This window comes from Dermacentor silvarum, chromosome 5, assembly GCF_013339745.2.
Source record: "Dermacentor silvarum isolate Dsil-2018 chromosome 5, BIME_Dsil_1.4, whole genome shotgun sequence".
Classification (NCBI taxonomy): domain Eukaryota; kingdom Metazoa; phylum Arthropoda; class Arachnida; order Ixodida; family Ixodidae; genus Dermacentor; species Dermacentor silvarum.
Genome location: NC_051158.1, coordinates 131,624,601 through 131,652,023, shown reverse-complemented (window position 1 = coordinate 131,652,023; position 27,423 = coordinate 131,624,601). Strand labels below are relative to the sequence as shown.

General features: G+C 45.4%; 1 protein-coding gene across 2 annotated transcripts in view; it reads left to right on the top strand.

Moving 5' to 3' along the window:
- LOC125946007 (uncharacterized) overlaps window positions 1–27,423 on the top strand; it is a 45,575-nt gene that overhangs the window by 496 nt on the left and 17,656 nt on the right. The window contains exons 2-5 of one of the 2 annotated variants that reach the window (XM_049668477.1): window positions 1,720–1,921; window positions 11,805–11,883; window positions 13,460–13,515; window positions 22,305–22,451. In XM_049668477.1, the coding sequence (XP_049524434.1) occupies window positions 11,814–11,883; window positions 13,460–13,515; window positions 22,305–22,451 (273 nt within the window). In that variant the 5' untranslated portion in view covers window positions 1,720–1,921; window positions 11,805–11,813. The remainder of the gene's footprint in view (window positions 1–1,719; window positions 1,922–11,804; window positions 11,884–13,459; window positions 13,516–22,304; window positions 22,452–27,423) is intronic. The other variant, XM_049668476.1, reaches the window with a different exon arrangement.

Below are 27,423 nucleotides of genomic sequence, written 5' to 3'. Positions count from 1 at the left end.
GACGACGTGCACAATCTCCGGTGTATGCCGTCGACGCCTTGAGGAATGTGGACTATCGTAAACGACTTCATAGTTGACATCAGAGAGACGTCGTATGACTTTATACGGACCGAAGTACCACCTCAGTAGTTTCTCTGAAAGGCCACGATGGCGAACAGGAGTCCAGACCCAAACTCTCTCTCCAGGCTCGTAGGAGACTCTTTTGTGGCGAAGGTTATAGCGCCCTGCATCGTACTCCTGCTGCCGACGAATACGTATGCGTTCAAACTGTCGGGCTTCTTCAGCACGCTGAGTGATGTAGTCAGCATCAATTTCGACGCCATCGCATCCATGTTCATGTGGCAACATTGCGTCGAGCATGGTTGTGACATCGCGACCGTGGAGAAGGCGGAACAATGTCATCCTCCTAGTCTCTTGCGGAGCCGTACTGTATGCAAAGGTGACATATGGCAATATCTCGTCCCAGTTTTTATGCTCCACATCAACATACATGCAAAGCATATCCGCAAGTGTCTTATTGAGGCGCTCCGTGAGTCCAGTCGTTTGCGGATGGTACGCCGTTGCCTGCCGATGAGATGTGCCACTAAGTTTTAAAACTGTGCCCAATAGCTCAGCTGTGAATGAAGTTCCTCTGTCAGTTATTAATACTGTGGGGGCGCCATGTCTCAGTACAACATTCTCTATAAAAAATCGAGCTGCTTGACTGGCCGTTCCCCGCGGCAGAGCTGTGGTTTCGGCGTAGCGCGTGAGATAGTCCGTGGCTACGATAATCCATCGGTGTCCCGTAGCAGAAGTTGGAAATGGGCCCAGCAGATCCATTCCGACTTGTGCGAATGGAGTTCTGGGTACTTCGATAGGATGGAGGAAGCCTGCTGGTTTGATGGCTGGCACTTTCCGCCGCTGGCAATCAAGGCATGTACGGACGTACTGTTGAACGGTCGCCGTCAATCTTGGCCAGTAATACTTTTGTCTCACTCTGTAAAGTGTTCGTGTGAAGCCCAAATGGCCGGATGTTGCTTCATCATGACATGCCTGCAATATTTCATTCCTGAGAGATGGTGCGAAGACAAGCAAGTAGGGGCTGCCGTTCGGAGAAAAGTTCACTATATAGAGGACGTCGTTGCGTAAGCAAAACGACAGAAGTCCTCTTCCAAAACGTTTTGCCAGAGTAGAAGTGCGACCCTCCAGGAAGCTAATAATGAGCTCCAGTTCTGGGTCTTCGCGTTGTTGCTGTGCAAGCGTAGTCGTGTTGACAACCGCAACAAACGCTGTAGCGTCGCCATCTTCTGTACTTGCAGGTTCGAATGGGGCACGAGAAAGGCAGTTGGCGTCCGTATGCCGCTTTCCCGACTTGTACACAATAGTCATGTCGAACTCTTGAAGTGTAAAGCTCCAGCGCGCCAATCGTCCTGATGGGTCTTTTAAGTTCGTCAGCCAGCAAAGTGAGTGGTGGTCCCTCACAAGAGCAAACGAGCGGCTGTACAAATATGGGCGAAACTTGATCACCGCCCAAACCACCGCAAGACACTCTTTTTCTGTGGTTGAATAATTTTCTTCTGTGCGGGAAAGGCTTATACTTGCATAAGCTATTACTTTTTCAGCGCCGTCTTGCCACTGCACAAGTACGAATCACCTGTGCAGCATTGCTGCACAGGCGATTCGAGGCTGCAGGCAACGATACTTGTACAGCAGCTAAGCACGCCCCTATGTTTTCTACAGATCTCTACCTGGCTCATGCGCATCTACGTGGTCATCGTGTTCGCGGAACGCATCCCGGTGCCACAGCAGCGACCTTCTGCGGCAGGCCTGCTGATATAAGTCGTCACATTAATCATCGAACTATCATTGCTGCACAGGCGATTCGAGGCTGCAGGCAACGATACTTGTACAGCAGTTAAGCACGCCCCCCTGTTTTCTACAGGTACTGTAAGACTGCCACCTTTTCTTTTTTTCCGTTGAAGGAAGCCCTCGACTCGTTTGTGCACGATGACTGTTGCATCACTTGCAAAAGAGTTTGAAGAATTCAAGCATGTGTTTGAAAAAAGAATGAAAGAGATGCTTCAAGCTATCAATGATTCAAAAATAGAGCTAGCTGAGCGATCGAAAGCCGAATTTGACGCACTAAAGGCAGAGATCGAAAGTTTCAGGTCAGGCATGTCGTTTATGAGTGAAACAGTTGAAGAACTAAAGTCTGCGCACGCTGACATGGCCTTCCAGTTTAAATCGCTTGCTGATAGCAACGAGAAGCTCGCTCGCCGTGTGGCTGAGTAAGAACAGTATTCCAGGCTTAGCAATCTTGAGATAAAAGGCCTCCCTTTTACAAAAGGTGAGGACTGTACCCAGATAATACTGAAGGTTGGCGAGAAGATCAGCTGTACTGTGGCGCCTGAGGATTTTGAGGTTGTGCATAGGGTTCCTACGCGCTCTAATAACAAGAATCTGATTGCACGATTTCGTTCCCGGAAAAAGCGCAACGAGTTCTTGGCAAGGGCGCGTAAAGTGCGCCTGTCTACGAAAAGTCTTGGCTGCTTTGGGCAGTCTGAAAAACCAGTGTTCGTAAATGAACACCTTTCACCTGCTAACAAAAGGCTGTTTGGAGAGGCGCAGAAACTAAAGAAAGCAAAACAATGGATTTTCCTTTAGACGAGCAATTGTGTCATCAAAGCGCGCCAATCAACAGACAGTACTGTGTTCAGAATAACATGTGACAAAGATTTACAGGCTTTTGCCTAAACTTCAGATACAGCAACCGCCGATTGAATGGATTACTTTTCGGCTTCGGATCTAGCAGATCAGCTGGGTAAACGTAATCTTTCTTCTGCTGTGCATTTCAATGTTCGAAGCCTGAGGAAACATTTCGACGATGTCTCTGCATTCCTACAGTTAACAAACCAACACTTTTCACTCATTTGTTTCTCAGAAACTTGGCTTTACCCAGAAGATGAGAAACTGTTCTTTTTGCACAATTACCAAGCTGAATTTGTTCATCGTAGTAATTGTCCTCATGGGGGCGTTGCCATGTTCATTTTATCTTCCCTTTCATACAACAGGCGTGAGGATTTAAGTATTAACGTGTGCAAATGTTAGTCACTATGGCTAGAAATTGAAAATTTCTTGCCTCAGTACAATAAAAAGAAAACAATAGTGGGCACTGTTTACCGATCCCCTTCGTGCTCAGTTGTTGACTTCTGCAACTCTTTCGCAGCAACACTCGAAAAAGTATCGGCTGAAAACAAAAACGCATTAATATTAGGCGACTTCAACACCAATTTACTTGATGAGTCATGTCCAGGCTATAAAGAGTTTACAAACGGATTTAATGGATTCGGTTTTGAATCTCTCGTAAACATACCGACTCGCTGCGTGTCACAGAATGCATATTCTTTGCTGGACACTATTCTGTCAAATGTTGAGCCGTAACCAAATGTTGGAGTTGCAGAGGTCAGCATCACTGACCACTATCCTGTCTTATTTTACTTTGACTTGTGTTATAACGACAACAAAACCAATTACATTACGACGAAACTTGATATGCAGGAATACAGTGATGAAATAACGCGAGCAGATTGTTCAACTGTTCTTGATAGTTCAGAGGCTGAAGTTGCGTTCGATGAATTCTCATACATTATAACAAGCGCAGTTACGTCCTGTACAAAACTCATAACGACCAAGAGGTAAGGCGCACCTCGCTGTCCCTGGGTCTCTCCAAGCCTACTAAAATCTCTCAGGAAAAAGACAACTTGTACAAAAAAGCTAAACAGAAACCATTTAATATGGGCCTTTTGCACCGCTACAAGCTTCCATCTGATCAACTAAACCAGGCTCTAAAATGCAAAAAAGGTGTTTTTCAAAGAAAACTTATGGAATGTAGTAATGATGCAAAAAGAAAATGGAAATTCTATAATCAATTTTTAAACGCGAAAACTAGTGCACAATCTATTACCACTATCATGAAGGATGACTCAGCTCTTCAAGATCCAGTAATGATATCGAATGCGTTTTGGGAATTTTTTTTCTCTCACTGAAACACTGGCGCACGTTGAAGCACCTGCATTAACCCGTGAGCCACAGTCTTTTTTTCCTGCGCGCATGCACGCCATATGAAGTCCAAGATGTAATAAGCAATCTAAAGACTACAGGACCTGGCTTAGACAATATACATTCGTCTCACATTAAAAGCGTGAAACACATTATTTCCGTTCCTCTTTGTCACATTATAAATCATATTTTTGAGACAGGAGTATTTCCCAGTCCATTAAAGCGGGCTAAGGTAGTTTCTATATTTAAGAAAGGCGATCGATCACAAATTCAGAATTACCGCCCCATATCTATACTGCCCTTCCTAAGCAAGGTTGTAGAAAAATTACTTGAAATGCAAATACACACTTATTATGCCAAGTTTAACATCCTGTCACCTTTACAATTTGGTTTTCGTCGTGGACAGTCTACGCAAAGTGCCCTCTTATATTTGTCTGACTGGATTCGAGCACAGCTTGATAGTGGTATGATAGCTGGAGCGGTCTTTGTGGACTACACCAAAGCCTTCGATAATATTAATCACTGTATTCTTTTTTCCAAACTCAAAAGCTATGGCATTACAGGTCCGGCATTAACCCTGATAAAAAGTTATTTATACAACAGGTACCAGTGTGTGTGTATTGAAGGTATATTGTCGTCTCATAAACTAATTAACAAAAGAGTGCCCCAAGGTTCAATTCTTGGACCACTGCTTTTTTTAACACATATTAATGACCTTCACTCTTATTTGAATACAGACCAATGTCTTTTGTACGCCGACGACACAACCATCATGGCTTCTGGTAACACATCTTCAGAACTAATTGCAAATCTTGACGCGTCGTTATGATCCTTAGAGGATTGGAGCCGCATTATTTCTATTAAAATTAATTTGTCCAAAACCAATTTCATGGTATTCCACGCCCCTCAAAAAAATTCTTTCGGACTTATCAATACATATCAATAATGCTGCCATACCACAAACACGTCGTGCTACATTTCTAGGTGTGATCGTTGACTCGAATTTTAGGTTTAATCATCATGTTACCTGTGTAGTAAACAAAATTGGTTTTGGAATAAGAGCACTTATCAGAACACGACCATTTTTCAATTTAGATACGTTACTCTCAATCTATTATGCTTTTATACACTCCCATATTAATTATTGTATCACGTCATGGGGTAATACGTACAGAACTCATCTTTCTAGGCTTATCTCTATGCAAAAGGAAGCACTAAGAATCACCACTTTTTCTTCATTTACCCAACCATCTGCGCCATTGTTCCAGTCAATGCATATCCTGCCCGTTGAGGGCCTACATAAGTTTCACATCCTGGTTTTACTTTTTAAAGCCAATAATAGATATGGATGTGTTAATTTCCTTCCTGAGGACATAATTACTAACAATAATATGACGCGTTTTGCTCTGTCAAACAATTTATTGTTACCAAATGCACGGACTAATTAGTAATTAAGGCAAGCAAACGACTACTTTCCTTGCCATATCAATTTGGAATAACCTATCTACTCCGCTTAAGTCACCGATGTCGTTGTATAAATTTAAAAAAAATGTTAAAGCAGCATGTGTTTGAATCCTTGAATCCTTAGCCATTCTGTATTGAACTTATCACTGTATATTTGTTTCTTATGTTGCTGTTTATTTTTTCATTTTTTATTATTTTCTTCTTTTTCTTTGTTTCCTTTTTTTCTACTTTTTTGTTTTCTTTTTCGCAATTCGGATTGTTGTGTATGCCCTTTTTAATATACTCTATTCATGTTGCTGTAGGAGGCCCTAATTGCAGTTTCGACTTTTGGGCCTCCTTCTGTATATACACTATGAAACATGTAATACAAATATGAAATGAACAACTTGATTGTTTGATTGATTGATTGACAGCTCCTAAGCCGATATTGCTGGCATCGGTGTGAACTGCTGTCGGGGCGTCTTCATCGAAGTGCCCCAGGACCAGTGGATTTTGAAGGCGTTGCCGTAGCTCGTCGAATGCTTTCTGCTGATCTTCCTCCCATACGAATGCTACGTCTTCTCTGGTGAGGCGTGTCAACGGCGACGCAATGCGTGAAAAGTTCTGAATAAAACGCCGGTAATATGCGCATAAGCCTAAAAATAGTCTGACTGCCTTTTTGTTGGATAGCACAGGAAAATGTTCAACGGCAGCTATCTTTTCCGGATCAGGCCGTACCCCCTCATTACAGACATGGCCTAGAAAAAGAAGCTCTTCGAAGCCAAAATGGCATTTTTCCGGCTTAAGCGTTAGACCAGTGTACCGTATGGCTTGAAAAACAGCACGTAGTCGCCTCAAGTGCTCGTCAAATGTCGCAGAGACTACAATCACATCGTATAGATATACTAAGCACGTTGGCCACTTGAGTCCTGATAAAACGGTGTCCATTAGCCGCTGAAATGTTGTCGGCGCGGAGCACAAGCCGAAGGGAAGTAGCCTAAATTCATTGAGGCCATCAGGTGTAACAAATGCTGTTTTCTCGCGGTCTCTTTCGTCTACTTCTATTTGCCAATAGTCGCTCCTTCGATCCATCGACGAGAAATAGCATGCATGCCGTAGTCTATCGAGAGAATCGTCAATGCGGGGTAGCGGGTAAACGTCCTTCTTAGTGACCTGGTTGAGTTTGCGGTAGTCGACGCAGAAGCGCAAGCTGCCACCCTTCTTTTTGACTAACACTACCGGCGATGCCCAAGGACTTTTCGACGGCTGAATAACGTCATCTTGAAGCATTTTCTGTACCTGGTTTTCTATCGCTTCGCGTTCTCGCGCTACCACACGGTTTGGGTTTTGCCCTATGGGTCTGGCCGTTTCGTCTGTAATAATTCTATGTTTGGTTAGTGGCGTTTGGCCAACTTTGTACGTCGAAGAGAAACAGTCCCGAATATCATCAATAAGCTCGAGGAGTCTTTCTTTCTGTTTAGGTAGCAAACCTGGGCCGACATCAATGGATAGAGGCACGTTCGGCAGACCGGGGGAATCATCTTGTTCAACAGTCATGCAGTCGATAACCTCATTCAGCTCTTCCACGTAAGCGACTGCCATACCTCTTGTAAGATGCCGGCGTTCAGGACTAAAGTTTGTTAGGACGTCCGTCCGTCCGCCAGTGATGTCAACCACACCTCTTGCAACTGATACGCCATGGCTAAACAGCAGACCAAGAATTTGTTCGGCGATCATGTTGGAGCACCTTGGCTAGTCGCATGTTACAGGCACAAGAGCGCTTGAGTGCGGAAGGATGGTCACATCGTCATCGAAGATACGTAAATGCTCACGTCGCTGATCGTCACAGGGTACGGCCAAATCTGCATTCATCCAAAACGTGACCGACCTGTCCGGAATGTTTATAATAGCGCCGTATTCGTGCAGGTAATCCATTCCTAGTATCACGTCTCTGCAGCACTCCAGCAATATAACGAAAGTTGCAACAAACGTCGAGTTACCAATATCAATTCTCGCTGTGCATTTGCCCGTAGGGGTCATCAATCGACGTCCCGCCGTTCTTTTGTGGGGACCAGTCCATGACGTCTTGACTTTATTCAGGCTATCGGAGAGTTTCTGGCTAATTATTGAGAAATCGGCCCCAGTATCTATTAACGCGGTTACTGGGTGTCCGTCTATGAAAACAGCGAGGTCGGCACTTACGACTTCTCTTGGGGTTGGCAGAGGCATATTGTCCGATTGCACAGATAGTGTTGAGGGTGTTGAAGCATTTCGACGGTCGGCAACCTCCCCCCCCCAAAGGTCGCTTCTGTTAGTTTCCCCGACGAGGGCTAGGGGACCTGCCGCCCCTGACTACATCGGCGTAACTGCGACCTTGCGGCGAAGAGCTCGGTGCAGGTGACGGAGAGCGGGTTCGACGAGTGACGAGCGGGTTCGACGACGATGTTGCTCCTTGCGGAGCAACATCGTCACTGTAGCGCCTGTTTTCGAAGCGAACTCGAGGAAAGGTGGGTGGAAAGCTCTGGTATCCGGGGTCACGATACGGACAAAAACGGTAAACGTGGCCGGCTTCTCCACAATGAAAGCACAAAGGACGGCGGTCGACGGTGCACCACATTTCCGTCCTGCGAACAAACGGTCGACTTGTGGGCGTCCTCTGCGGCCAAGCTGCAGTTGTCTGCGGAGGGAAATAGGCCGATGTTTCCACAGGTACACTAGGTTGCGTGGTAAGCGGCTGCGCGTTGTACGGCGGGGATGGCGGCTAGTTGAAAGGACGAGCCATTGGTTGTGAGTTGTAAGCTTCTGCAGGAGGAGGACAACGAACAGCCGATGCGTAGCTCAGAGACCGTTGGTCCGGTAGGAATTCGGGCAACGAGAATGCCTGCCTGATTTCTTGTCGCACAACCTCTGCTACAGAAGCCCCGACTGACTCCTGCGGGGTCACAAGGAGGTTGCGAAGCTCTTCACGAATAACCTCCCGTATGAGCTCACGAAGCTCATTGCCGGCAGCCAGAGCAGAAACGTTGCTCGAGGCGTTGCTTGGGTGATCGAAGGGTCGGCAACGTTGTTGCAGTGCTCGCTCGATGGACGTAGCTTCTGAGATGAATTCCGCAACGGCTATCGGCGGGTTGCGAAGAAAACCGGCGAAAAGTTGTTCCTTGACGCCTTGCATCAGATGGCGGATTTTCATTGCTTCCGGCATCTCTGGGTCAGGGCGGCGGAACAGGCGGGTCATGTCCTCCGCAAACAATGCGACGCTCTCATTCGGTTTCTGGATGCGCGATTCGGTTAGTTGGTGGGCCGAATCGCGACGATCGTTGTTTGCGAAGGTGGTGGAAAGCTGCTGTCGAAACTCATTCCAATCAAGTCAGTGTGGCTTCCCGGTTCTCGTACCACGTACGAGCGCTGTCCGCCAGGCCGAAGTAGACGCGTGAGAGTTTTTCATCTGCAGTCCACCGATTCGCCTTCGCGACTCGCTCGTATTGCACGAGCCAATATTGCGCGAGCCAACCCAACAGTGTCGCAAGATGTGAAGAACGACACACAGAACGACGGTGGTGCGACAGCAAACACAGGCTCTATATTCAAAGCCCAGCAATAATTGTCCGCGCCAACTTTAACTTCTTCGGATAGAGAGAGATGCTTGCGCTCGTGTCCATCCCTTCATTGTCTTCTTTAGTCCTGACAATATCAATGGTGCTGCTCAAAGTAAAACACTTCTGAAATGCGTCAGTGAAACGAACAGGGCAATTTATGCAATACCGTAAAACATAATGCTAGTAGCCTCGCAATTTTTACTGCAATACAAAGCGTTACACCACGGGTACTTTTGTACGCATCTTGCGCTTATTGTGTCACTGTGTATTAAAGCTTCCATCTTTCAGCACTGAATTCTTAAGATACGCACACAGTGTGACCATAAAGTGTCTAATATCAGAATCAAAGATTGTACAGGAAATCGGATGGAGGTAGGCAATGCCAAGTTTAGTTGCGTGAAGAATGTTGGTCGTCAACGCAAGCATGCTTAAAATACTCCGTCTAGTGCATTGATATGAAGAAATACCGTCAAAACCTTTCTGTTTGTGCACAGGTTACTCAAGCTCTTCATCGACAGGATCGCTCGAGCGCGCGCTCTTTTCGTCGGAGTCCGAATTCTCAAAGGAGTTTTCTGTTTACACCATTTGGTTCACTTTAACCTTGCTGGGAGTTTTTCTGTACATGCACGCTTACGGCAGCTTTTAAGGCCTTTACGCCAAAGCATCAACGCCTAATAGGAATTTTTAAAATTGACTTATAATGGCACGGAAAACGAAAGCAACAGAAGTGACCACAAAGGGCAGCAATACTGATTAGTTCACCAGTCCTCATAATTTGCCTACGCTGCCAAATGTTTTGCAACTTGGACAACGAAGGAAACCTAACGTTCCTTGCTTGACTGAAGTAGGGTGTTGTCTAAGTGGTAGTCATTGTTCTCGACCTAAGAATTTTAGGCCGTCAGTCGGCCATTTTTATACAGAAGCGACAATCAGCAACGTTTACATGAGAAAGGTTTCACAGCAATTTTTTTTACGATTTTCGGACAATGTGAAAATTGCCATGAATATTGGTGTAGGGCTGTTCACAGGTATTTCATTGCACCAACAACCATATTATAGGCTTGTATGAATAGCCTGATGCACTGTTACTAGCTGCATTCAAGTTCGCAACAAAGTACCGGCAAATGGCAATAAGAAGAACAGTCAATGAATTTGAATTTTGAATTTAAATTTGAAGTTAATAATCACAAAGAGATATTTACATTGGGTATAATATAAAGGTGGGGCCCTGTGACTCTCGTAGGAGTTGTGGAGGGGGCCCCTATGTTATATGCGTTTATATAAACACTAGAACGCGTGCGAAAAAAAAAGAATGTGTGAGACAGTACAAATATGGTGCATACTCAAGAAGCAAGGGATGCGAGCATAAAAGAGCAAAGATTAGTTTTGTAGCTGATAAATGGCTGTTGTGCTGCAAGATCTGTTGTTAATTTATTCCAGAGCTGCGATGCGGTATGCGAGTGATAATTCCATATGCTACAGGAGAAACGGTACACGAGCTGCGTTCAATATTCGTGGACAGAACGACTGCACAGGATTCTCGTGATCTCTGATATGATTTTGCTGTACGTGGCTGGAACTAACTTCAAGGCTGATAAGTGGTCCATGCGCAGAACAGTGGGCGAGGAAGAAGTGATTCTATTTTTTTCGTTTTATTTTTATTCTGAGCTGAAATTTGAATTAAAATATCATCCGTAAGATTACTATATAAATAAATAATCAAGCAGCTGTAATCAGTGCATTCAAGGTCAAGTTCAACAAAATTTCACTTTGACTGAATTAGTAAGAATTGAATGAATGCACTACTTAGGCAATCTTGCGAAAGCTGAAGTTTCAAATTATCGTCAGCCTATTTATTTCCAAAGCAGACCAAAGGCCTCTCCAAGCGATTTCTACTTACCCGTCTTGTGCTTGCTCGCGCCGCCCGATGCCTGAGAATTTCCTCATTTATTTACAGAATCTTGTTCTCCGGTATCCTAGACAACGATTCCATTCTTTTGAAATCTTTTCTGAAACTCTAATAGACCACCGGTTATAACCCTTTTGAATTATACGGAATGCCGAAATCCATTACTTTCTCCCTATATCTGTTAGAGTTCTGCACGTAATGTTGGACAGTCACTCCAATACGTTGTAGTGGTGGATGGTCTAGCCGAATTTCCGCATCCATCCCAACTGCCATACTCACTATTGTATGGTTTATTTTAAACTTCCTCAGATGTAAATTTAAAAACGCACCGTGCACACTTTAAGGACATCACTGCTTTATATATCGGGCCTAATACGCGTCTTAAAATGTGCCGGTGAATTTCATACTCTTTTCATGCGAGGCGCATGTCAATGCATTGAGAAAGAGGACTTACAATGATGGTAAAATAGGACGTCCGTCAAGGTAATGTTACGGTGAATGACGCAGAAGTACAGATACGCGATGAATCGTAGAAATTTAGTTAAGAGAGGAAGGTGTTGAATATAGATTAGCACAGTCCTTCGAGTGAATGACAAGGACGACTTTGAAAACAATATGCAGTAAGACCTTGCTTCAAATGACATTAATTTTGACTTCTGCCATTGCACGACAAAGTTCTATGAGCGCTCTTTACGTGAATACTCTTTGCAGTTATTTCGGCATTTTAATGAAGTTGCGAATCCTTTGAGAGGCGAGTTATTGTAATATAGGTTTGTAATACAGCCAAGGGTTGCACAACGAACGTACTCTCTTCGCAGGATCCAACCATGGTGAATATGACATTTTGGCCAGCTCTTGTGCTACTAATAATGACTTGGAATGGTGTTGAAGGCCAGAGTAAGTAAAATTATTCCTTAATTCATTTATATCCGAAAGGGCCGAAAGGTTTTACATAAAGGGGAACTTGGAGACATGTAAACTTACAATACCGAACACACCACAGGATAGAGATGTATGGTTAGTAGAGTACTAAAATTTCGAAGAAGAACGTAAACTTTATTATCAAATCAATCAGATTTGACTCCGGCGTATTTTTAGTGGGTCTGGGCACCCGCCGCGGACGCGGTTCCAAGATCTTGTCTCGAAGCGGCTTCCTCGGCTCGCTGGATGGCCCAGAGTTGTACTGTCAGGTTCCAGCTGAGCAGTGCGGTCTTCCAACGCGAGCGGAGGCTGGCGGTGGAAGAGACGGAGGTGTCGGCATTGCCCGAATTGTTTGTTATGTCCTGACATTCCCATAACATGTGAATAAGTATGGCAACCTCGCCACAGGATGTGCATCTGTTTGTAGTGTACCTGTCTGGATACATGGCGTGCATGAGTCTGGGGTTTATGTAAGAATCAGTTTGTAATTGCCTGTAGTGTACTGCTTGCGCCCTATCTAACCTAGCGTGAGGGATTGGGTATACGCGTCCCTGTAACTGGTAGTGTGTCGTGATGTCGTGTAACCTGGTCAAACGATCATCTCATGCCCAGACGTTTGCAGTACCCCGCAAAATTTGGAGAAATAACTATTTAGAACAAACTGAAGGTAAAATTGAAAAAAATATAAAAGGGTTAATGCAAACAATGGTGAAAGTCGGTAGCAAGAGGTACCCGTCATGTCACAAAAAAGTAGACAAATCAATAGAATACTCAGGAACAAAGTGCCTAAGTATGTCTCAAAATTTTACGTGATGCATCTGTTCAGAAGTAATGGGCGTATGAAGATATCCATACGCACGCACAATGCGCACATGCCGCTTTTTCTAACTGCTCTCACCACAGTACTGGCGCACGTTTCTTTGTCCAAAATGTTGTAATACTGCGCTACCATGTTACCGCACACACACCCTCTCCTCAGTGTTTCTAGTACCTTATCTGAGTGTTTTTACACTTCACTATGGGTTAATTTTATCTGGTATCCAAGACAGCACTATCAAAATTTGGGCCCTCTCGTGGTCTTACGTGACCATTCTCAAGCCAAGGCGTGTTTTGCACTTGGCCCCCAGGTTAGTTACCCATGCACAGGACGCTCTGCTACAAAAGGCCGTAAATTAATATGTTTAGTTCTGTTAGCTTACTGACGGTTGTAAATTATATAGTGTAATATGGACGGCTTCTAGGCCTCGTCCAAAGCTGGCTATTGGTGGCGTCTTGCATCATTCCTTGCGTTCTACTTCTCCGAAGCAACGTCCTGCATTCTTCAGCTTTAAATGTGGTCAGCGACCTGAAAAGAAGAATTTGAGCAAACTGATGACTGACAAACTAAGACGGCTGTATTATTGCACATGTCTTGCATCTCCCATGCTGGTTACTGTGGATTTTGAGCGCAGCTTGAAGCATTCTGCAAAGGGTCATTGCGGTCACGTTTCCTTATTGCAGTGGAAGATGTGTGCATTTAGTGTGCCTTGCACTTGAATGTTCCAAATTTCAGATGATTCTTCAACTCTACCAACTGAAAATCAAAACAAAGTGGAGGAAGTCAGGAAGGTATGTCAGCCATAAAGCACATTAACACCTCCAATAATTTCCACTGCTGCGTAATACTGTTTTTAATGCTCCATAACAAACACATTAAGAAAAAAAATTCTTCATGCGGTAGGTCTTCACCTAAATGCACGTATTTAACTTGAAGCGCAACAAGCACTTTGAGGCATTTATTGCGCTTTTTGGGCTGATTGGATAACTTCCGCCAGTGATCGGTTCACTTTCAATGCAACACAGGAGTAGTCATTTAGTCGAATAACAGAAAATAAATATTGAATGCTTCCTTATAAACAACGTAACAAAGAACCTAAATTCGGAATTTTGTGGGAAGTAATTATTGAGTATGATATATGCCTTGCTTCGGAAATGAGGTATGAGACATATTCAATGCTTTTGGCCGAGCCAAGCTATAGAGCGATTGTACCGAAGAAAATATCCGTCGGACTATGCTTCGTCGACATCTTTGTGGGCGATAGCTTGCGCATTACGACAACAGGCGCTGCAGATTTCAGTGACGAACGCATCCTTCAGTAGCCATGCTGGTCCTTTCAGATAAAGGTGGGCTTTTATTCAGCATTAGAACGTGTGAAATCGCAAGACACGACGTGCTTGACCTTATAAAAACGCACCACTGCGCCGCAGTACTATATGAGATGCGCAGCAAATTTCAGGAATGGGTGCATCCGGTAACTTCTTTCTTCGTCTTCAGCTAGAACATACGCGCGCTCACTTCATAATTGTTGCTATGCGACGCGCCTAACCAACGCCTGCTAAATAGCAGGCTTGTGCACTTTTCTTTATGACATCATGCTACTTGAATCCAAATTTCAAACTCCGGCATGATGAAATCGGCTACCTCGAAATCACCGTGACTTACTTGGGAGCGTCCCCATGAGAATCTAGGCAATCGGGCAAGGTAGCGTAAAGGCCGGAGTGCATGGAGCGAATAACCGACATCCGAGCGACGAACTTCGTCGGGCGGCGAACGTGCGACGGCGGGCGTCAAGAAATTTGCCGTCCGCAGCCGATCTGCCTGTCCAAACATTTTCGTCGGGCGAACGCCGCTGCCGGAAGCGTTTAGCGCGCAGCGGTGGACGACAGCCAATCAGGAGGCACTAGTTCCGATCGCAATGCATGCTGGTGTTTCGCGCGCGCGCGCCTTTTCGCGTCGTCTGCAATCGCGTTGGTGTAGCCATGTCTGCATGTCTCTGCACCGATTGAGTATTTCCCACTATGATCTCTCAAGAATCCCTTTGTATTTGTACATCCCATATCCGCTGATCTGCGAGGAAACAGACAAGCAGTGCAAGCTCTCTACAACAACCTTCAACAGAAATCTTCTGATCTCAAAGACGGCATGCTGTCGTCATACCTATCTCCCGACTTCCCCGATAGATGGCGCTGGCATCGGATATTTCTTTCGTTAGGCTTAGACGCGTTCGAAACGAGAAGCGATCTCGAAAACTACTCAAGGTTATTCATAATACTCTGTCGTCGAAGCGGCCTGAGACAAAGCGAAAGCCGTTTATGCAGTCATTTGCTACCAACGAAGTGAATTCTACAAGGACAACGCCACATTCAGTTCGAAGCGGGCGGCCGGGACCGCCGCCAACACGGCGGCCAACGCGCGGCGGCGTTCGCCGCATGTATCGCGACACAGCGAACATCCTGAGTCGTGTCGCCGCGTCGTTACTTGACGCGTGAAGTTCGTCGAGAAGGTTCGCTCCATGTATCCCGTGCTTAACGTCGCGGATGGTGGTGCGCCAGTCTTCTGCTATCTAGGAGGCGTTGTGCTAACGCGCCAAGCATCTCAAGCTAATGGCTTGCACGAGATTATTCCACCGTTTCAGGCATGCGTTCATGCTGTAATTATTAGAGCATCGGGATTCTGTGCCGGGAGATCTTGCTTGAAAAAAAAAAAACAATTCGAAACATTTATTTAGCGCTGTTTATTTCTAGTGGAGAATACTGACATATAGTGCCCCACGTTGGCCATAAGCAACCAGAAATAGACATACCGCAAACGGGAGAAGAAAGTACAAGCGAAACGTCCACTTAAAACCGCAAATATGTTGTGCTGCTTATTGGTCGACCCTAAATGTAGCACCTTTTGTTCGAGAGGGCACGTTGCCCAATGTGGCGATAAATTAAGAGAAATAATCCATCAGTGCTGGTTGCTTTTACATCTGTAGAAGTGAATACAACTAGGGGGATTGTGACCAATCACTTTATCAATAACAGCAACCGCTTTATATTCACACGCAGGAACGCTTGCCTGAATGCAAAGTTTATCTTTCGCATATATTCATTTTGTTTTCGCTTAGGTTGCCGCTCGGCATAACCTCTGTATGAAACTAAATGTGAGCATGCAGGCCTCTTTTGTAGAGATACTGGAATAGGGACTTATAAAATGTGTTCTACATAAATCATCGCTCATCTATAGCATTCAGCTTCATCACTGTTCACATTCACACCTATGCGTGCACTTTCGCGAATTGTCTTTGGCCCAGGACACGTCCAAAATGGATGGCAGACATCCGCTGCATACGCAGGACGGGAGTACTTCGGACACTGGGCGATGACTTCGTATGGTTTATCTGAAGCAAAAGTGATGGCTGGTGTAAGGGCCACTCAGGCCCGAAGTCTCAGATACTTCCTCCGCCGTAGAATAGTTGTGGGAAAGGGAGCAGACACGCGGGGGGATGAGGGCACGCGTGTCACGCCGGAGTATAGATTTTCGGAAAATGAAAATAGAGCAGGGGTCAGAGGCAAGGGAAAGAGGATGAGTTACAGGTGTCGAGAAAGAGTGAACAATGCGGTACACAAGGTCACTGATGTGCAGATGACCATGTGCCTGGAGCAAGTGGCGTGTAATGTTCGCAAACAAATTCACAGCCCTTCCACTATGTGAAGCAGGAAAACCAGCGAAGCAGTTGGTTTTGTTCAATTATATTTTATATTTTTTAACGTTGGGGTTATCTTAACGGGTTGAAAAGGCACAGCACATAACTTGGTTGCGACGCCGCGCGCCATGTGCTGCATGTGCGAGTAAAAGCGAGTTTACGCGACTGCATTCACCACACCTTGCACCATCGTCCACAGCACGCTGGGCCGTTGCACGTTCGGCTTCTCGTTGCTTTCCCATCCATTCGTGCTGTTGAGTGCGCCGGTGCTCCCTAAAGGTGCTTTCTTCCTGTTTGGAGTGAGCGACATGGGTGTTACCGATACCGTCTGCAAGGGGCAACTGGTGACGTCGCTAGGGGAATTGCTTAGTCAAGAGAGAATGAGACACAGCTGTTGGTTGGTGGAATATTACATTTTATCACGGAAGTTTCGGCACGCATCGTCATAGACCACCGTTTGGGCAACCGCATTCAACGCTCCGGCGCAATGTGATCCACGCCACTGTCTTCCTGTTTCTTAACGCTATGCCTAACATTTTTCGTTCCATAACTCTTTCCGGGGTCCTTAATTTGTTCTCGAGCTTCCTTGTTAACCTCCAAGTTTCTGCCCCAAATCTTAGTACAGGTAGAATACAATGATTGTACACTTTTTGTTCAATGAGAGTGTAAGCTCCCAGTTCGGATTTCGTAGTGCCTGCCGTGTGCACTCCAAGCCAATCTTATTCTTCTGTAATTTTCTTCTTATGATCAGAGTCCCCTGACAGTAATTGACCTAGATAAACGTACTCCTTTACAGACTCTAGAGGCTAACAGGCGATCCTGAATTCTTATTTCCATGCCAGGCTATTGAACAGTATCTTTGTCTTCTGCATATTGATCTTCAACCCCAATATTATACTTTCTCGGTTAATGTCTTCAATCATTTGGTGTAATTCGTCCCCATGGTTGCTGAATAGGACAATGTCATCTGCAAACCGAAGGTTGCTGAGATATTCGCTGTTGATCCTCACTCCGAAGCCTTCCCACCCATTCTAAGAGCTTGAATACGTCTTCTGAGCATGCAGTGAATAGCATTGGAGAGATTGTGTCACCTTGCCTGACACCTTTCTGGATAGGTAACATTCTACTTTTCGTCTGGAGAACCAAGGTAGTTATGGAATTCTTGTAGATATTTGCCAAGATATTCACGCATACCTCCTGTACTCGTTGATTGCGCAATGCCTCTATGACTGCTGGTATCTCTACTGAATCAAATGCATTTTGCATAATCTATGAAAGCCATATAGAGAGGTTGATTGTACTGCACAGATTTCTAGATGACCTGATTGATGACATAGATGTCATCCATCGTAGAATATCCCTGCCTGAAGCCAGCCCGTTCTCTTGGTAGACTGAAGTCAAGTGTTTCTCTGATTCTATTTGAAATTATCTTGGTGAATATCTTATACAACACTGAAAGCAAGCTAATGGGTCTATAATGTATCATGTATCTGTTGTCAATCCATCGTTGTCATGCCATCCCGTTTCTTCATCCGGTTTTCGTCACACCGTCATCATGGCGCCGTCGGCTTCATACGGTTGCCATCCCATTTTCCGCATGACATCGTCGTGACATTGTCGTCGTTATACCATCGTAATATTTTAAGAATCGGCATCTCCTTTTCGTCATGCCCTGGTTGTTATGCGGATTTGTCGTTCCATCGATACCATTCCTTGTTCGACATTTCATCGTGACTGCGTCAGCCTCGTACAGTCGTCGTCGTGCCTTCATGCTCTTGGTTGACTTAGGTAAGCAAGTGTCGTATCATAGTGCGACGATATCGGAGTATTTGGCATATAGCCGAAACAACAAAAGCGTCAGATTTGCTACTACACCAGTCTGTCGCAACATTGCTCGACTGCTATTCGCACTACCATCGATGGTCATCATATGATGAGACTGCCGTAATGTTTTTAGCTGAGCAATCCATATTAGCTAACAAGCGCAGAAAGTCGAATTTCAATGCGGACAAAATTGGTGCACCATTTCAACGTCATAGTGATTTTTTTTCTCGCGTGTATTTGAATTTTTTGCTCTGGTTAGCCCTCATGGATTGGAAATTACAAGAATCCCAGTTTAGAACTTTAGTAGAACAACTTTACCAACTGCACTTTCAAAATTTATCTGCATTTTCTTGAATGCCGGCCCATTGCATGTTTCTTGACAGTTTGCTTCATAGAAGAAAATTCAGTTTAAGAATATTGTCACGTTGAAGTGACGGTGAAGAAGAACACAGTGTCAAAACTGTGAGTTACTATTTTTACTCTGTATTGGACGATCTCTTGCCCACCAAAATAAGTAACACTCAAGCGCCGCAACACCACCGAACAAAGTTACGGTTTCTCGAAAATGTGATCAGCCGGTCAAGAGCACCGGCATTTGCACATGACTCGTCGAAGGTTTTAGCATATTCCCAGGTGCCAACGTGCCTTCCAGAAAGTACAGCACAATTCGCGCCCTGCACACATTCAGATTACAAAAGATTTGGTGACAACAGATAGCGGATTGAACAGTCGATAACATTCGAGGGACTTCCGATACATGCATCCGCGTCCTGCGCCGAGTGCTAACGTTTAACATTTGGTAGCCGGTGAAAAGCGCTCAACGAAGAAAGATTAGGTATACGTGTCAATATGCAGAAACAGCCATTAAATTTCGGAAGAGACAAGACGCTGCCAAGTTTCGCAGCCTACTCAATATAAATTCGCTTGTCTTTCGCACGCTAATGCAAAGTTGTAGCGAAGATAAATTGTTGAAAATAACGCGCCATTCCACTGTTGTGAAGGTCGATTACCAGTGAAGAAATTTTTCACTCGACATACAGGTGACATAAAATTGAGATCAAATGTATGAGCAAACTTTATTTCTCCTGAGCGGTGATGGCGGTCATCCCAAAAAAACACGCAAAAACACTTTTATTTTGATCGGCGGTCTGATCAGCGGCATACATTCGCTTGGAAGACTGCTGCCACCTCGGGGAGCCGGCGGAAACTAGACACGCGCGACGGGACCACCTCGGCGAGAGAGCGGAAGGAAACTAGGCTCGCATGCGCTTGGAACAACGACAAGCGATGCGATCGTACACATGGCCGACGCGGGTCGCACAACGGCAAATTTTTTAGAAACCCTTATTATCTATCTGAGAGTTTACTGATTTTGAAAATGGAGTCTATTGATAACTAATAACCTGAACATAAATGTCCAAGTGATGAGACATGTAAGCTTTTGCACAGAATGAAGCAATTTTGCATCTTATTCGGGAGCTGACGATTTGCACATGCAGATTTGTTGACGGACACGAAAAATCCACACAGCGCTAGCCAGAGACAGCTTAGCTGTAAAATACACCTCTGAAAATGCCGCAACAGTCTGTAATATATTTCAATAAATATCCCAGAAGCACAGAGAGGAACATAAGGTTATGCATACCTGCAGCAGGGCGATTATGGGCTGTTTTGTGAGGTCAGTTTTTCTGGCCATAAAGCAGTGGGGAAAATTATAGAGTGGGAGATGACGAGCAGCAGTGGCGGGTGGCAGGGGGAGTGAGCGTGCCGATGGACAATAAACACATATCGGACCACTAGTTCTCGCGATTACGACAGGAGGTGCAACTCGTTTGACAGGGTGCATTTTGTTGGACGATACGGCCTGAGCTCAAGCTTCTTTATCTTTTGTAAGGCCAGTTTCCTATTGTCCGGCGGCCTTTAGTAGCATTATTCGTTCGTCGAAGACACATCTAATAGGAATTGGGAGTGTTTCCCACCGGTTATTTAAGAGAATGACACAAATGCCTTTGTTAGTAGCCAGCTATGTCTCGATAGGATTAGGGAACGCTGCGCGAGGCGGCTCAGCGAGGTGGGTGACCGCGGGGTCAAAGCAATCATGCCTAGCTAGGACCATGTTCAGGCACTGCGGTTCCTAATAACTTGGTGCGTAGCGCATAATGGCGAGAAGCACTGAAAAGCCCGACGTAAATAGAAAATGGACTAGGCAGCGACGTCGATTGGTTGCATAAATAGGTAACTGTAGGACCGGTACGGAATCAGCAGAAGCTAAAGGATTAGTCATCCGCTGCTCACTATTTATTCATACTCTTGGTCCGAAAAAAGGTGTACGGGTGCTGACGGCGCAGGTCTGTTGAGGTTACTCTGGCATCTCTGCGGCAGGTCTGTTAGGTTTGTGCGGCAGGAGAATGGTTAACAAAGCTTACATAGGACACCGGGTCCATACTGACAAATTCCTGGTGAACAGCGACCTGGATCCGTCAAGCAATTGATGTCGAAGTGTGTGAGATCGGACGTCGGAAAAATTTCCAGATATGCTATCACGAGGTCTTGCCACACAATGCGCGTCTAGTTATCAGGTGTCGGGGCCTTAGAGGTCTCCTCGCTGGACAGATGACGCAAAAGGAATTGAGAAATGCGGCCGCCTTGCTGGCTCGATGCGGCTCGGCTTTATATTTTTGCGTCAACGGTGGTGCGTTCTTAAAGCTTAGCAAACTAATATCGTTGTTTCCTATTCTTTCAAGAAGGGAATTAAATTTGCGGCGTCGGACAACAACTTTGTTTCACAGTGCTATAACGTCCTGTCTCAAGAGAGTTAGAGCTCCGTTGATGTCAGGAAACATGCTCATTCTTCGCGACAAGCTCTAGGCCGAACAGGTTTCTGAAGAGGTCGTGCAGCTGCTGTTTCAGGGCGTCCCAGCTAGTGATCTCGGCCTTGTCAGTCGGAAATGAGGCGCGAGATCTTAGAAGGTGAGGTTTACCAGCTTGACGGTTGGATCCAGTGGCTATTATATTGTGATTCTTAAGTTCACGTACCTTTAAGTGACTGTCTGAAAGTCGGGATGGGCCTCAAACCAATTCCTGGCTAACTTGTGCCACTGGGTTAGTTAGATCCCATTGTCTAATGAATAGAGTGTCGGCCTGCTGTGCTGAGTGAATCCTATTGGAAACGAGCCGTCCCATGAACTTGGGTCACTCGGTTCGTGACGTAGGGTATGTGTGACTCTTCACTTCACCGCTTGGCCACTTCAGTGCCTGGGTATCTGCGACTAGGTACTCGTATGTGCCCGATTTCAATGAACCTCTTTCATACCAACTTAGTTAACTTGGTATATGCTGCTTTTCTATGAGTTTATTTGAATACAATTTGGACCAATGAGTGTGTGCCAGTGGGCATGTGCCGTTCTTATATGATGAAAAAATACCTTAAAATATATCCGTTCTTGGGCAGAAAATAATACACATCACAATAGAGGGTGTTTCACTTGGGCCAAACTTTACAAATACTCAAATGACTACGTACCAGGACAGAACCAAGTTAATTTTGTTTGCCATTGCTTGGTGATGCTAAGATTATTTGTTGCATACCGTCTAATTACATAATGAGGGATAATTCAACTTCTCAAATATTATATTGAGATTAAAAGTGTCGATGAGAAAATTGTAGATAAACATGAAAAACTCCCCATACAGCTTTCTGTTGCTCAATAGGGGCTAGAAAAAAAGTGTTTTTCCAGTGTGAAAGATGACCGTGGATACACGCAAACTGCCGCGACCGGCCAGTCACGCGGCTGTCTTGCGTGTATTCGCGGTCATCTTTCACACTCGGGAAAGCAGACTTCAACAGCATGATCCCGCAAAATGAACCCGGGGAGGCAAATCCTTTTACTACAATATGGCAAAATTATGCTAGCAAGCAATCTGAATGGTTTTTTTCACACGCTCTAAGCAGAAGTTAAAAGATTATAAAACAATTATATTATATGTGCGGTACATTAGTTTGCATTCCACTTGCATTTGTGAGAAGGGACTGCTTAAGTTTTGTTACGTATTTCCTTAACAAAGATGGTAAACGGAACTGAATCGTTGGTTATCTTACTTCGTACGAACTGGCCACCCAGAAGTAACAATACGAGATGCTGGATGTCAAAGAAAAATTATACTGGTCTTGCGATGCCTCAACACCATTTAAGGTATCAGCAGCAAGTCAAAGTGAGTACCTTAACTACTTTGCCATACACGCAACATTCGTTAACTGCCTTCTGAAACGAAAGACTTCTCACATTTAGATAAGCAGGATATGTAAATAGAATGGGCTTATAACGGCCAATGAAACTGAGAATAGACAGGCGCAGACGAAGTCATTGCCACACAAAAGCAAGTTCGTTATTGTGATAGTCGCCTGCCTCCCATACCTGCATGAAAAAAAGCAGAAGAAAAAACTTTTGTTGGCGTGCATTTGCTGTGTTTATTCAAGTACTTTTATTGTCACTTCACCAGATACGATGAACTTGTAGTTGGTTCACGTTTCAAAGTAATTCAATCCATAAAATATACCCTTTTTCTTTCGCGACATCTAAAAAACTATGTAAATCAACTTTTGTTTTTTTACCAAAGCTTTTCTTAGCCTTCCCACCATTCAAGGCTTGCTGAATGCTGGTTGTTGTATTGCCTAGTCGAAATTTGGAAGTCCTCTACCTATTGCAAAGTATGGCACTTCCAACTAGGCGGCATATTTAGTTACGTTTGTTTGTGAACAGTAAATGGAGAATGAGTGTTAGAAAAGAACCATTACTTAAGGTAGCCCTACCAAGGTCTAGCACCTATAAATGGTGTCACGGTGATGTTGCGAAATTCTGTACAAACAGAGATAAGACATCAGGACGTCGACAACAGAAGCCGCGAAGTGTGCGGGTCAATTGCACCACGCTTCCCTGAAAAAGCGCGTGCATAAGAAGGCGTAACGTGCATTTGCGACAGGAAAGACCCGAGCGCATAGGGGCCGATCCCTCCCGGCTTAGCGTTGCATGGTCCAGCCATGTTCGGAAAAGATTATGGAAATGCAAAACAATTGTCTGAGGTTTAACTCTTGTAAACGTAGTTATCACGAGCGAAAAGTCCGTTTGGTTTGCTTTTGCAAAGACTGCCCACACAGTGCGTCATTATTGCATGCTTCCGGGCTTTCTAAGCTTCTCTATAACGTGCTAACCCGGCCTCCCTTTGATCCGGTGTTTCAGCAGCCAACTTTGTCTTTGCTTGAGATTCCGCAGCCTACCGTGTAGCTATATCTACGGGATGAGTGGACGCAGCCTGCCGTTTCCGCTGGAGCACACCTACAGATGTCCCAGCCGGCACGCCATCCATGGCGAGACTGAGCGAGCAAGCGCCGGCGAAGCAGCCGTTAATTCCTCGCCTAGTCATGTGGCGCCGCAGCGGCGAGGTTCCAAGCGAGTGCAGCTTCGACGCCTCTCCGCAGCGAATAACGTCACACCTGCCCCAATTGCGCTCCGGCGGCTCAAGTCATTGCGACGCCATGAATGACCTTTCGAGAAATAGTGTAGTAGAGCATTCGCTCTAAAAAAGAAAGGACCTCGCGTTAACCTGATGCAATACTTCTTACCTTGGAAAAGGTAAATTAGGTTACAGCTGGCGTCTTCGGTTTCTTTAGGTTTCATCACCTCCCCTTGTTGGGCTTGGTGGTGGGAGGCACGGACTCCTTTTAAAGTCACCTACCGCTTTGGACATTAAGGCTAAATTCCTGGCTCCTTGACTACCCTCCTTTTAAGTGAGGATGCATGGATAAGTCTAAAAATTTTTTCACCCAGTAGAAAGTTGCCTTTCCAAAGTTCCACTTTTAATAAATCAAAAATGCTGAGAGGACTGCCAGAACACTTTGCTACTTTATGGATGCAAAATTACTCAAACGGCTAGGGGGGACATCCTTCTCGAAGTCTGTGACAAAATTGAGTGTGAAAAACTGTCAAAACTAATTTCATTTGGTGAAACCTCTGTCCAAGTGAGCGATCAGCGTTTCATGCGCAGCACACCTCCACAGTATCTGAATAGGTTGTGCTAGACCTGAGTAAAATGAAGTACACTGAGTGCTCAAAGGAACAGCATATTCCAAAAATGCCTCTAATCAACATCAGAAGTTATGACAAGGAAATCCCAACCAAATATCCCATTCTCACCGTCTGCGCAGAAAAACTGCCCAAATACGTTGAAATGGACCCAGTCAAAATTCACGTTCTAACTTTGATACGCATGCCACGCCGGTGCTTTTACCGTCAATGATTCTTCCATGGCTCTCAGATCTGCCGAGGCCGCCTCACTTTTGCGAAAATGCTGCGGCACGACTACCCTGCCGACAGCTGGGATTACATAGCCCGCTGTGTAAATTGCGATGGCGGGCGCTCAGCATATACTCGGTCTTGTCCTTTACGGAAGACGGAAAATAACGTCATTGCTCCTAATGTCAACAAATCATATTATTCAAAGAGGCGCGCTAGAGTCTCTTGATTGTTATGGGATCTTCATTATCGCCAGGGCACGGCAGGGGCAGTGTCAGAACAGTTCTTGATGGGTGTTTGGACTACCAATATTCCACCAGCGGTAAAGTCCCTTGATGTAGAAAAGTACCGCCACTCTTTGTACTCTGCCGCCGGCGCGCGACCTCCTCGCCTCCTCCTCGTCCCTCGCGAGTCCCCTCCGCGGCAGACAGTCTTGCGCCCGTTTTCCTGCACGATGATTGGTCTCCCTGCCGTTGCCCTTGGAATCGAGCGGAGCTTGCGTTTTGCTTGTGTTTTGCTTTTTCGTTCGCGCCATTTTGCGCCTCAGCTCGGCTGGCTCGGCGTATACAGAACGTCGTACGCTAACTTTGCGCGCTGTTTCGTGCACTCTGCTGGCGATATGCCGTGCTGCTGCGCATATAACTGCAGCAAGAATCGTGATGATGGCTATGCAGTTCTTACGATACCGCAAGGAAAGCGTGATGGCTTGCGCAAGAAGTAGTGGCTGCACAACATTGGCCGGAAGAATTTTGTTCCGACAAGGAACAGTGTTGTTTGCGAGGTAAGGGGCCTTTGTTATTGCTCGTATCAAAGCATCCCCTAATGCTGCATTTTTCCACTTCTTCCGGCCTGCTCATTAGCGTTTTTGCTGCCGCAATTTTTACGTTGCATAAAAATGGCGTTCTCCTCAGAGTGCTGAATATTCTGCTGGGACTCCATCACCTGGCACGTCGTCAACTCTTATTCAATCGGAAATGGCATATTTGTACACTAGCATTGTTTCTCATTCTGAATATTATATGATACTCTTCTACATTATCTGTATCTTGTCAAATAACGTTTTTTGCGCGTGCACGAAAATAAAGCATCGTACTGCCCATTCTTTTTGTTTTGTGTGATAAATGTTTTTCTGATGTCTAATCAAAAATCACAATTTTAACTATCTGCCTACTACGCAATTAAACGGTATGTTGGTGGGAACTATCAAAATACCTTTTGCAGAGGCGTTTCTTTTGCCTAAAAATATGGAATGCCTTCTCCCATAGGTATACCGATTATTTTTTAAGCTTCATTGACACCGACGCCTAAAGAATAATCTGTAAATACCTTTCCTCAGATTCTGTTATTGTGGGTGATGAGTGGCTGCCGGCACCGTTTCATCGCACTGAAATTGCGCAACCGTCCTATTCAATGCAGAAACCACAGCGCAAAAGCTACTTTGACATTGAGACAAACACATGGACGGACGATGCTCTCGCCAGTAATTAATTATAAGAAGGCACACTGAATATAATACCTGCGGTGCACATATGCGCACATACAAGAAAAAACTGCCAAACTTAGAGCGATCTGCCACAAGCAATACTAGATCAGATGCAAAAAGTAAAGCAGCGTATCGTGTGGAAGAAAAATAACTGGAGTATAGAACTCGCCTCAAAGCTCCTTTTACATCAGTGTGTGTCATTCATACGGCTTTAAGATAAAACCAACCTCCTCATAAACGTTGCCTTCAGCAGCTGTTATCACCATTTTTGAAAATATTCTACGCCACTGGGGCGCGCAACTGGCCCAAAATAATGCGCCTCCATCGAATTCTGCGGCCCGTCCGCGGGAGCCCAGGCGCAATAGCGTGCCGTGCGCAGCGCGCGCAGCCGGCGGGCGAGGAGAATTGCGGAGGAAAGCGCGCGCGCGGAGGAGAGTGTCGCTACTTTCAAGATCAAGGGGTTTTAACCAGCGGTAGCTTCATCTGCCCCCTCAGTGGAAGCAGCCTGCGCTGCACCGCAACAAAGCTAAAATTAGTGAGGAGACCTCCGGTACTGCGAGCTCTAAGGTCTGAGCTCCGGCAGAGAGACCCGAAACACCCAAGAGCATACCCGTGAGCGGGCATCCAGCTATTCGCAGATGATTCATAGTGGTTAGTAACAATCTGCTTAAGTTCTCGCGGAGCTTACTTGAGGGTGTTTTTCTGCCTCGACAAAAATATTAGAACACATTTTAGACGTGGCGGGCCAAAAACAGAGCCATAAACCTTTAAATAATAGTAGTGCGCCTATAAGTTTACCGTAGGTTACTTCTGCTGTATCTAAACGTACGAAGCGTGGTGCAGAACACCATCATTTGCTCCCTCATAAACGCCAAGAAAGAACGATGGGTTATAGGGGAATCCCAGGGACTTTGACCTTGCTCAGCCCCGTTGGATAAATGCGAAGCGGTAAAACTACGCTTGGCGACCACGACAGTTTTCAAACAGACAGCCGCTTGTGTGCTACACATCTATGGACCTTTTTCTTAGTTTTTGCGTTCATGTCTGTTAAGAGCGTTTGCAGGCTCTCACATATGATCGTCATATCGAAGTTTACTTCTGACTACTACCTGACACATATGCAGATTCGATCCTAGAAGACAGTGCGGGCGACGTGCGCGTGGGTTGAATATTATGTGGGGACGTGACCGTCTTGTTGGCGGCTGTTTAAATCAGTACATCGGCAACGCAAAGTCAACATGAAGACTTTCTCACCGTGTGCGTCGTTCAGAACACACCCGCGGGCAGCGATGTGCGGTTGCTACTGCTGCGACAAGGTGATGCCATTGGTCTTCACCGATGACTTTACAGTGAACCTATGAAAACTAAAGCACTTCCAGTTATTGACCTTCATCAAGGCAACTTCAAGACG